The 12,223-nt window shown below is 44.5% G+C and overlaps 1 protein-coding gene across 1 annotated transcript; it reads right to left on the minus strand.

The window, feature by feature from the left end:
* Positions 1–7,461: 7,461 nt before the first annotated feature.
* Positions 7,462–8,415, minus strand: LOC146654796 (olfactory receptor 52K1-like). Its single transcript, XM_085379646.1, has one exon. It carries the CDS (start codon positions 8,413–8,415, stop codon positions 7,462–7,464), a length of 954 nt encoding a protein of 317 aa, XP_085235772.1.
* Between the last annotated feature and the right edge of the window lie 3,808 nt (positions 8,416–12,223).

The raw sequence follows: 12,223 nt of genomic DNA on the forward strand, positions 1-12,223 counted from the left end.
TCAAATGGACCAATATGGCAAGGCCATGATGATCCACTTGGTAAAATAAATCCGCTTGGCATCTTTCTTGGCCTTAAGACAACAATTCTGATGCTAAAGATCCAAACGGGACAAAAAAAAAAAAAAAAAAAAAAAAAAAAAAAAGCAATGGCGCCCGTCAGACTCCCCACACTCACTGGCGGTCGGACTCTTTTACTGGTGTGGGAAACTTATCTGAGAAATGTCCCTTCATAACATGCCGACCCAGGACCCAGGAGTGGAGATTTAGAAGGAATAGACAGTGCGTTTTATTTAAAGTGAGAAGAGTTCAGTGACAGTTCAATGTGCAAGCTGTCCCAGATTGAATCTGTGTACGTGATTCCTTCTCGAGCAATCTCCTCTCTGTCGTATGTCATCCAGATGTGGGCCAGGCCTGGCATAGATGGCACTGTTTATGTGATGGCATGCCATATCTGGACCGATTATGGTTTGGTCCATCTGGCCCAGGCTCATAGAAAACGGGTCTGGCCCGGATCTGGCATCAAGCTGGCACTTCTGACTGACTGGTGTCATGGCAGAGTGCAGGGGCGATTCTAGGATCAGCGCTTTGGGGGTGCTGAGCACCCAGAGAGCTGCCTTGGTTTGGGTGAACACTTCAGGTCAGGGAAGAGTTGGTGTCCCAAGTGGAGGAGTTTAAGTATCTCTAGGTGTTATTCATAAGGAGAGAGATTAACAGACAGATCAGTGCAGCATCTGCAGTAATGCAGAAGCTGTACTAGTATGTTGTGGTGAAAAGAGAGCTGAGCATAAAAGCAAAACTGCCAATTTAACCAGTCAGTGTATGTTAAAAATCACAAGTCCCAAATGCTTTCCCAACTTCCCTACACCACATGTATCCTGTCAATTTGTTGGACATGCTCAGAAGTCTACATAACACCAGTTACACCAGAGCTCTGTATTAAACTTACGGAAATGGAAATGCTAAGATGGTGAATGCTGGAAAATTGATTTAGAAGCTCCGCCATCAGATCATGATGAGGAGGAAGGAAGAAGACCCCAACAAGAGAGGATAACCCCAGAGTATCTACAAGACTACAAAAACCAAAGTTCTTGACAAGGCCCTGAAGCAACCACGAAAGGGTGCCTTCATTGTTCCAGACATTTCAAAGCCTAATTTATTAAGAAAGGAAGTAACACAGCGGAGGGGTTTGGTAAGAGATTTAATTAGAGTTGAAAGATATAAACACAACACAGCCTATCATACCCATGCGTATACAGAGGAACCCTGCGTTCAAAAAGCATGGCTCGTGTAAGTTATTTCGGACTCTTAATTAAGCCAGGGCTATATGGGATCCACAGTGTAAAGACAAAGGGCTCCTCGGTGGCCCTCTGAACATACGCAGCATGGCCTCTAAGAGGGAACAAATGGAACATCTCCCCATTAATTCAAATGTTGATTTTATGGGACTTTCGAAAACTTCTTCACCTCTTTTCAGCCGACAGCAGCCAATTGCTCACCATTAAACAACTACTACTTTTAACGAAACTTCAGCTTGTTCAGTTTTTTCCAGCTGACTGTTTTCATTGGTCAATATTTTTGTGAATTTATTGCAATTGTGCAAAGTTTTATGATTTCAGCAACTTTTCTAATATGGACTTCAGCTTCGTCAGTTGTCTTCAGCAGCCTGTTCATCCTTTTCTCCTTTTTTGGGCAGGTGAAGAAGTATAGCTTCTTCACCTCTTTTCATCACCACTTCATCTTCTTGACCTCTTTTCAGCTGACAGCATAGCTTCTTCACCCCTCCCCCCTCCCCTTTTTTTAGCAGACACTTCAGCTTCTTTATAGGGCGATCGTGGCTCAAGAGTTGGGAGTTCGTCTTGTAATCGGAAGGTTGCCGGTTCGAGCCCTGGCTTGGACAGTCTCAGTCGTTGTGTCCTTGGGCGAGACACTTCACCCGTTGCCTACTGGTGGTGGTCAGAGGGCCCGGTGGCGCCAGTGTCCGGCAGCCTCGCCTCTGTCAGTGCGCCCCAGGGTGGCTGTGGCTACAATGTAGCTGCCATCACCAGTGTGTGAATGGGTGGATGACAGGATATGTAAAGCGTTTTGGGGTCCTTAGGGACTAGTAAAGCGCTATATAAATACAGGCCATTTACCATTCTTTTGCATGCTATACATTTTCTCTCTCATCATATCTCTGTCTGGCATGACTACCGATTTGGCTCATTGAGATGAGCAGTGTCCCGAATAAGACAAGTGGCACAAAAACAAACCAATGGAGGCCCAGTAGAGTGCAATCAGATGAAGAGTTTATTAAGAACACACGTGCGGGAAGAAGTACACAGCATTGCATCTGCGGACTTCTTCTGCCAAAAATACACAGAGAATGGTTCATATATCATCAGGGTTTGACGCCCCCTCTTGCGTTCTATAACATATTTTTGTATTTCTAAGAACATCATTTGCATCTTGTACAGACAATGAGACAATTTTTAGAGATATGGTCAGACACAGAAGCTCCTCTTTCTAACATCTTTTCCCAAATATGGCGATGATTTCAGGCCCTGGAGGTCCCCGTGGACTTGTCCTCCTGTTGACCCATCTTCTGTCGCCTGTTACTAAGTAAACTCAAATGCCACAGGTTCCAACAAGAAGCTGAATACATTCAGGCCTTCACTCAAGCCTGTTTCTAGATTATATGTACTATATGTGTTTTGTAAGCGTGTATGCAGTTTTAACCTTCTGTTGCTCTAAGTCACCTACACAATAGATTGCCTGGACATTCGCGCCAAACAAAGCTTGAGACCTTTAATGACTGAGCTTTAACTCTTTAATGAGCACAAAATGCCATGTGTATACAATGGTCTTAGCTGTACCTGTAATAAAAAGGTTAATGTAAAGTCAGCAGGTTTTAATAAACATCTTAATGCAGTATCAATACTATAGATTATATCATTAATGATGCAGAATATATTGTAGCCATAAAATAACTGAGACTGGGTGGCGCAGGTCTGAATCCTTCACCTTGCACCTGGTGCAGTGAATCTTCCCTGCTCGCGTTCCCTCTGTTTTCTTGACACTCTTCAGTGTACCCTTTCACATGAATGAATGAATGAATGAATGAATGAATGAATGAATGAATATTCTTTATTGTCATTGTCACAGGTACAATGAAATTGAAAGATGTCTCTGGTCAGTGCAACATCACAAAAGATAAATACTTAAAAACTATAATTAAATACTTAAAAACTATAATGATAGGATATAAAAGATAGAAATACATATAAAATACAGTATTCTCATACCGTAGATACACCCAAGCAATCCAGGCCTAAGGCCCCATACAGACACTCAACATACGACCTAGTTGATATATCACTCAAACAATCAATCACTCAATCAATTTGTTAGCGCATCCAACAAAACATGTCTGAAAGCATTCCAACATCAAGGGCACAAATGACAACAGGGGCAATGAGAGTCATCTACTTTTAGTAGCATTGAGACATGATATTGCAATTGGGTAGAAACTGTGTTTGAGTCTGTTAGTCCTTGTGTATGTTGTTCTATACCGTTTACCTGAAGGCAGCAGTTCGAACATGGAGTGTCCAGGGTGTGAGGTGTCCTTTATGATGTTATGGGCTCTTTTGAGGCAGCGGGAACTGTGTAGGTCTTTCAGTTTGAGGAGAGGGCAGCCGATTGTCCTTTGGGCAGCGTTGATTACTCCCTGGAGTGCTTTCCTCTGAGCCACTGTGCAGCTAGCGTACCATATGCCTATGCAGTACGTTAGTATGCTTTCGATGGAGGCTCTGTAGAAAGACACCAGCAGTCTCTGTGTGATGTTGTTCTTCCTAAGCACTCTCAGAAAGTACAGTCTCTGTTGTGTCTTTTTCAGTAGCTCAGAGGTATTCACACTCCAGGATAGGTTTCCCTCTATGCTGACTCCCAAGAAGCGGAAGTCTGCCACCCTCTCCACACAGTCGTCGCTGATGATTAGTGGTTGGATTTCTGTCTTGTGTCTTCTGTAGTCAATTATGAGTTCTTTGGTCTTTTTCGTGTTTAGGAGAAGGTTGTTATCCTTGCACCATGAAGACAGCCGCTCCACCTCATCTCTGTAGGCAGACTCATCTCCCCCAGATATGAGCCCCACCACAGTAGTGTCATCTGCGAACTTTACAATGGCGTTGCTCTGGTGGGCGGGGGTGCAGTCATGTGTATAAAGCGAGTAGAGCAGTGGACTAAGCACGCAGCCCTGTGGCGACCCAGTGCTTAGATTTAGGGCTGGAGATGTGTAACGTCCCACTCTCACTCTCTGTCTGCGGTCGGTGAGGAAGCTATTGATCCACTTACAGGTGCTGTGAGGAAGCCCTAGGTCTTTTAGCTTGGCGTCCAGTTTGTATGGAAGAATGGTGTTAAATGCCGAGCTATAATCCACAAAGAGCATACGCACATAGCTTCCTTGCCTCTCCAGATGTGTTAATGCTACATTGAGTGCTGTTGCTATGGCGTCCTCTGTCGATCGGTTTGCTCTGTAGGCAAACTGGTGTGGGTCAAAGCTGCTGGGTAGGGCTGCTGTAATGTGGTAACGCACAAGTTTCTCAAAGCACTTCATCACCACCGGGGTTAGTGCCACTGGTCTATAGTCATTTAGGCTAGAGATATGAGATTTCTTGGGCAAGGGTATTATGGTGGAGGTCTTGAGGCAGGGTGGGACGTTTGACTGTTCAAGGGATTGGTTAAAAATCCTGGTGAAAATATAGGCAAGCTGGTCTGCGCAGTCTCTCAGCACACGTCCTGGTACGCCATCTGGGCCGGCTGCCTTCCTCGGGTTAACAGCCCGCAGGGTGCGCCTCACTTCATGCTCCTCCAGAGTGATGATGGTACTGCTGCTGTGGGCTGTATGGTGTAGCTGTTCCTCTGAGGCATAGGGTGCAGTGACCTCAAAGCGTGTGAAGAAGATGTTCAGCTCCTCCGCCAATGCTGGGTCACCTTCAGCCATACCTGATTTGGACTTGTAGTTTGTCAGCTGCTGGACACCCTGCCACACCAGCCGGCTGTTCTTACTCTCCAGGTGGTTCTCGATCTTCTTCCTATAGTCCGCCTTGGCCTTCTTAATGCCTTTTTTCAGGTTGGCTCTAGCCCTGCTGTAGCTCTCCCTGCTTCCGGACCTGAAGGCGCTGTTCCTCTCTTTTAACAGCTGCTGGACTTCCCGGGTCATCCATGGCTTTTGGTTGGTGTAAACCCGGATCTGCTTGTCTACTGTGACAGTGTCTATACAGTGTTTGATGTAACAGAGGACACTGTTTGTGAACATTTCCAGGTCTTGATGTTGGAAGATATTCCAGTTGGTTCTGTCAAAGCAGTCCTGTAGCTGTTGAGAAGCGCCCTCTGGCCATGTTGTTATAGTTTTAGTGATGGTCGACGCAGTTTTCCTGATTGGGGCATATGCAGGAATTAGGAGCAGGGATAAATGGTCAGATTGGCCCAGATGTGGTAAGGGTCTTGCCCTGTAGCCCTTCTTGATGTTGGAATAGACTTTATCTAAGGTGTTAGCCCCTCTCGTGGCACACTTCACATGCTGGTGGAAATTAGGGATAGCTGTTTTTAAATCCACCTGATTAAAATCACCCGCTATAATGTGCACTGCGTCAGGATATTTATTGAGTTTATTGTTGATGTTCGTGTGCAAAAGCGCTAGTGCCACGTTAGTATTTGCATCTGGCGGTATGTAAACAGTTGTTATTACCACAACAGTGAACTCCCGTGGAAGATAGATGGGCCTGCATTTGACAGTCAGATATTCTATGTCCGGAGAACAGTGACGGTCTATGATCACTGTGTTTGTACACCAGCTGTTATTCACGTATATGCAGATTCCCCCTCCTTTTCTCTTACCGGAATTGTTTGTTCTATCCTGGCGCTGTGCGGTGTAGCCTGCTAGCTCAATAGCAGAGTCCGGGATGGACTGATGCAGCCAGGACTCAGTGATTAGAAGAATACATGAGTTTTTGATGTGATTGTCCGTTGTTATTTGTAACCTTAGTTCGTCCATCTTGTTCGCCAAGGATCTGACATTCGAGAGATATAAACTCAGGAGCGGTGGTTTGAAAGGCTTCCTTCTTAGCCTGGTTAGCACGCCAGCCCGGCAGCCTCGCTTCCTCCTTCTCTCTCGTCGCCGTCTGCGTCTCCCTCCCGCCGGAATAGTAATCCAAGGAGCGCCCGGTCTCCTCGCTACTTCCTCTGGTATTTTGTGTGAGTGGATAAATTCCATGGTCACGCTCACACGGTAACTCACTCCGATCTTAAGAAGATCATGTCTGCTGAAGATGTTATTCGCTTGACTGATCGCGCACAAAACAAAACACAAAACGTACAAAGATAACCAAACACCACACTGACCAGTGGTACATCGAGCTGCTGCAACTGTGTGCGCCGCCATCTTAGTTAGTTAGTTAGTGTCTTTTCAAGCAGACACTTCTGCTTCTTCAGCTGTTTTCGGCAGATAATTTCCGCTACACGATCGTGGCTCAAGAGTTGGGAGTTCGCCTTGTAATCGGAAGGTTGCCGGTTCGAGCCCCGGCTTGGACAGTCTCGGTCGTTGTGTCCTTGGGCAAGACACTTCACCCGTTGCCTACTGGTGGTGGTCAGAGGGCCCGGTGGCGCCAGTGTCCGGCAGCCTCGCCTCTGTCAGTGCGCCCCAGGGTGGCTGTGGCTACAATGTAGCTGCCATCACCAGTGTGTGAATGGGTGGATGACAGGTTGTGTAAAGCGCTTTGGGGTCCTTAGGGACTAGAAAAGCGCTATACAAATACAGGCCATTTACCATTTACCATTCACACGGCAGTCACGCTGCATTTTCGCAGGAAATGCAACTTTTTATAGTTTTACTTGAAACGTAACAGAACATTTGATTATTATTTTTCATTATATTATCTTCCTGGTTATGAAATTAAATAATAAACACAAATTAAATAATTCTGAATTGTATTTTATTTATTTTAATTGACCATCAGTTGTTGAGTATATTCAGACACTGGTACATTATTATAATGCATGTGGAAATTTTCGTTATCTGGACCTCCTTAAATTTTAATTGAATGCCGCTGACCTAAAGGGGCATTCATTCAGTCTAACTCTTCCTTGTTGGATCTAATGAATGAATAAACACTTTTCAAGGAAACAGATTCTTTAGTGTTCCTTTCTTTGCTTTTCAACCATGATCTATGTGCCTTCTTCAAGATGGATTTGAAGAAGGAGACAGCTCTTTCACTGTTTTAGTTTTTGCACGCTCTAATACAAATGAACACATCAAATTCAACATGTACTAGCATCTTGTGAAAATCCCTAGTCATAGGAGTGGAGTACACCTTTCACCTTTCATTTTAGGGTTAAGAATAGAGCATCTCGAATAGTGCCCTGCTTGATGAGGACGTATAAAAAACTGAAGTTTTCATGAGACAGCTGGGGAGTTGGCCTTTTGATAATCATTTGTTAGTAACTGGGCTCATCTGGCAAATGTGACAGCAAGTCAGTCTCTTGAGGATGTGCTGTCGGATCTCATTGGTCCTAATGCCATAGACAACTGGGTTGAAACAGCTTGGAAAAAGCAGGTACATGGTGCTGAAGAAAACTCGACTGGCTGCAGGGAGGCCGTTTCTGATCCGATATGACAGGAAAGCAGTCAGAGCCAGAATGAGGCTGACTGTGATGACCATGATGTGAGTGATGCAGGTGTGAAGTGCTTTTACACCTGACCTGCTGGACTTCAGCACAGAGCTGAATATCACCACATAGGAGGCAGCGATGAAGACAAAGTCAAGAACAGGAATGAGAAACACGGCCATCAAACCCACGAGGTTATTGATGGTGGTGCTTCCACAGGCCAGCTCCACCAAGGCCATGTGCTCACAGAAACAGTGGTTTATCACATTTCTCAAACAGAATGGCAATTTTCCAGCCAGACATACAAGGAGTGTGATCATGAGAACATTTCTGACAACAAGTGGTATTAAAAATGTAATGAATCTCGATAAGATCATGTGATTGTGGTAGTAAAGGGGTGTGCAGATGGCAAAGTAGCGATCCAGAGCCATCCATACCAGCAGAGTGGACTGAAAAGTTCCAAAAAAGTGGATGAAGTGCATCTGAACAAGGCAGCCGATGAGAGAGATCCCCCTCCAGTCAAACAGGAAGCTCAGCAGCATGTGGGGAACAAAGAATACAGGGAGGCTGAGGTCAATGCACGCCATGCTGGCAATGAGGATGTACATCGGCGAGTGGAGGCTTCTCTGTGAAACGATCACGTACACCAGCAGGGAGTTAGCAAACAGTGACACAACAAACATGAAGGAGAACGGGATGAAGAGGAACGGCCTCAGCTCTCCGAGTTCACTAAAGCCATCCAGGATAAAATGTGTGTGCAAAGAGACGTTCTCCATGCTCCCTCTTTCCTAAAAGGTTTTCCGTTCAACCAGCCTGAAAACAAAGAGAAAGAAACCTTTAACCTTTAATTAAACCTCCATTTGGTGATATACAAATAAAACTGAACTGAGTGTATTTAGACAACATTAAAGAGCAAACAGCATCACTGAGATATTAAATGATGTCAATGATGATCTATTAATACTCCACACTACAACACACATCCTGTATGAAACTCTTCAAGCTGTTAAGATGAATCATTAGTTATGTTGTGTTGCTCCATGTGCTAAGTGATGTCCAGGTCCAGTTGTCTGCTCTGTAACATGCATTGTGTAAGACATGGTAGCAGTGAATCATTTCCTCTTGCTGAGCTTTGTCCACTGACAGGGAAAACAGAAATATTCGAGGGGAAGCACGGAGGCCTACTTCACAATGGCTTGGTTTTACTTGAAAACAACCTGAAAACAGCAGCATTCAAAACATTTTCAAGAAAATTCTTAACATGAAATATTGTCAACATCATAGTGAAAAGAGAGCTGAGCTCGAAGAGAGACAAACCTTAAGCAGACATGAACTCAGCCAATGCAGTGAGATAACTTCTTGTCTGCTTAACAGCAAATACCTGCCAGAGAAGAAATATAAGAAATGAATGGCATGAAACATTTCTATAACGAGACATGAGAGGGCTGGACCAGGTGACCCTGAATCCTCCCTTAGTTATGCTGCAATAGACGTAGGCTGCCGGGGGATTCCCATGATGCATTGAGTTTTTCCTTTCCAGTCACCTTTCTCACTCACTATGTGTTAACAGACCTCTCTGCATTGAATCATATCTGTTATTAACCTCTGTCTCTCTTCCACAGCATGTCTTTATCCTGTCTTCCTTCTCTCACCCCAACCAATCACAGCAGATGGCCCCGCCCCTCCCTGAGCCTGGTTCTGCCGGATGTTTCTTCCTGTTAAAAGGGAGTTTTTCCTTCCCACTGTCGCCAAAGTGCTGCTCATAGGGGGTCATGTGATTGTTGGGTTTTTCTCTGTATCTATGAAGCGCCTTGAGGCGACTTATGTTGTGATTTGGCGCTATATAAATAAAAGTGAATTGAACAGGAAACTCAGCTTGGGTAAATTACACACAATGAGACAGAGGACGCAAAGCTAAACATAACACGTGAGACAGAGAACGAAGGTACCTTCAAAATAAGAGAACCAAAGCAAAATATGGTACACACAGACAGGAGACTACCAAAGTAAAACAGGAAGTAATGGAAACATACACACAGAGGGGCAGGCAGACAAACAGGGCCTGTCTCAATAGCTGTGTCCCAATTTAGGGTCTGCATCCTTCGGAGGCTGCATTTAAAGCCCAATTACATCACAGTGACGTGACGAAGACTGCCCCAATTCGAAGCCTGCTCCAAATGTGGCCAAAAATCTGTGCTTCCCCAAATTTGAAAGATTGGAGGTGTATCCTTCCTGCGCCTACCCATCCTACAATTCATAGCGCGGTGGGTGTGGATAATTTTTTTGAAAAAAACGATGGATGCCTGAAGCGGAGCGGCCGAAGAGTAAACTTTCAAAAGTAAGTACTGAATATTGTGTCACTTATTTATGTACAAATGTTTAATAATGAAGAACATTAAAACATTACTGTTGGTCACATGTCGGCAAAGTTATGTGACATTAGTGATGTTTGTACTAACTTGGTTTTAAAGCCTTTAAATATGCGCCGTTCAATAGTCGACCTTAATCTGACAGAGCATGTGATGATTTCATGGATAATTAAAGTCAGTCATATATCCACAAACACAACAAGCTGAAAGTCAGTGATGCTGCTCGGTTTGCAGTCCTGAACATCACGGCACAAGCAGGATCCACTGCACTGTTAATGTTAGCTGTGTTATATTGCTGCCTCTGTTCGGTGGTGTCGAGCCAAACGCACTTTAACGTGTGTTTGAACGAGCTGACGGTTCACTCGTTAAGCTGAAAGAAAGATGCTTTAATCACAGCAGTCACACATGTGTCCACTGCACCATCTGGAACTCTTCTTGTTTACACTCGTAATAACACAAACACTAAATCCTGCTTCTCTGGTGCTGTTGTGTAGCAGTGTGTACACCTGAGACTGCCACCTGTCTGTCTGTCCTGCACTCTCTCTCTGTTTCTTTCTCTCTGATTGTGGAATAAAAGTATGAACGTGTGTTTATAAGTTACACTTGTGTTTGAATCCTGCAGCTTATCACACATTTGATGTCCATGTGTGACGACTGCAAGTGTCCAGAGTGAGGACAGACTGAGGGACCCACTGCTGCACATCATCTGTGAGGCTTTGCAGCCCTGATGATCCACCAGGACAAACTCAGCAGTGTGTGAGGAAGAGGAGGAGGAAGAGCCAGCAGCAGCTGACAGATGGAGAGAATAGACAGACTGTTCCCTGTTTGTGAAGGACTGCTAGGAAAGTTTTTCCACACTGACTGGCCAGTCGACCACACGAGCAGCGACCCAAACCAAAACCATAGAAAATGCACAACATGAGGAAAGACGAGGAAAAAAAAAAGAACTCCCCCCAGACTGAGCTCATGAATCATCACATCTCACAACATAGAAGACATAAGCTTTGAAGGCGTTTGGATGGGGTGGGGCGGTTAGTGTCGGTATGTGTCAGTGTACATGCGCGTGTAAGCGTGAGTGTGTGGTTGTTCCGTGTTCAGCCGAGAGAAAGTGTCCCTTCACTCAGTTAGGCAAAAGTCAACAATCTTAGGTCGACGCGGGTGGCCTTGAATGAGGAGGACGAAAGTCACAACAGTCTTATTATCTAAGGGAGAGTTTTGTTATTCCCGTCAGCTTTTGCCTTGAGCATCCAGTTGGCGCCAGGGCCGCATGATATGAATATGGTAGTTGGTTTGGTTAGTGCGAACAAACAGCTTCCAATTTTACAGTTGGTCTAATGTCCGTCACTGGTCACCAGGTCTCTCAATTCCCGTTGTTCTTCTCCAAGATCTTATCCATATTGTGTTCAATAAACACAGTCTGAGTACTCACAGCCCTGCCCATCGTCTATCATGTCGGCCACCTTGTGGGATTTTGAACAGCTGTAGACGCTTCTTGTTCTTTGATAAGCCAGGTCCGAACCAGCTCCAATCAGCCAGAACTCTGTTACCGTGGTTCAGAATTGGTAGATGTCGTTCAATGTCCTCCATCGAGAGTGTCGCCAGACACACGACACAACCGACCATCGAGTATCCGACAGCAACCATAAACTTCAAATATCTTCTCGGTTTATCAAGACATCACATATCTGCAAAAGTGCCCCGACGTTTTCCAAGACGTCTGTTACCCACCAGCTTGATAGTTGACCGGGAGGTCAAGGGACACTAGAGCCCGGTGAGAACAGCGAACTCCCGGCACATCTTTTTCAAACCTCCCACGGTCTTTCACTACTCAGGTTGAACATGATCTATAAGTCTCTTAGATAACTTTTAAATGTTAATGTTTGGTTTATTTTGTGTTTTATTTGTTCGTGAGTGAATTGGTTTGGCTGAGATTAGCTGACTCTGAATTAAATCTAACCTTAAAAATATTTTAACATTTTCACCTGGAACAAAAACAGCAAGGTAAATCCTAGAGTTTCAGAATCCTGCTCCAAAAATGATCAGATTATATTTTAAATATTTGTTCAGTTCTCTTCCAAACCCCAGTGACTGTCTGTTGTAATTTTAAAATATTAAAATAAAAAATATAAGCCTTTTAACATCTCACCTGTGTGTTTTTATTCAGGCATATAGGTATACTATTTTTTATTAATAGAAAGATATCGCTACTCAGGTT

This window comes from Rhamphochromis longiceps, linkage group LG14 (assembly GCF_057381845.1).
Source record: "Rhamphochromis longiceps isolate RC_006_pf linkage group LG14, R_longiceps_female_GT1.1, whole genome shotgun sequence".
NCBI classification, from domain to species: Eukaryota; Metazoa; Chordata; class Actinopteri; order Cichliformes; family Cichlidae; genus Rhamphochromis; species Rhamphochromis longiceps.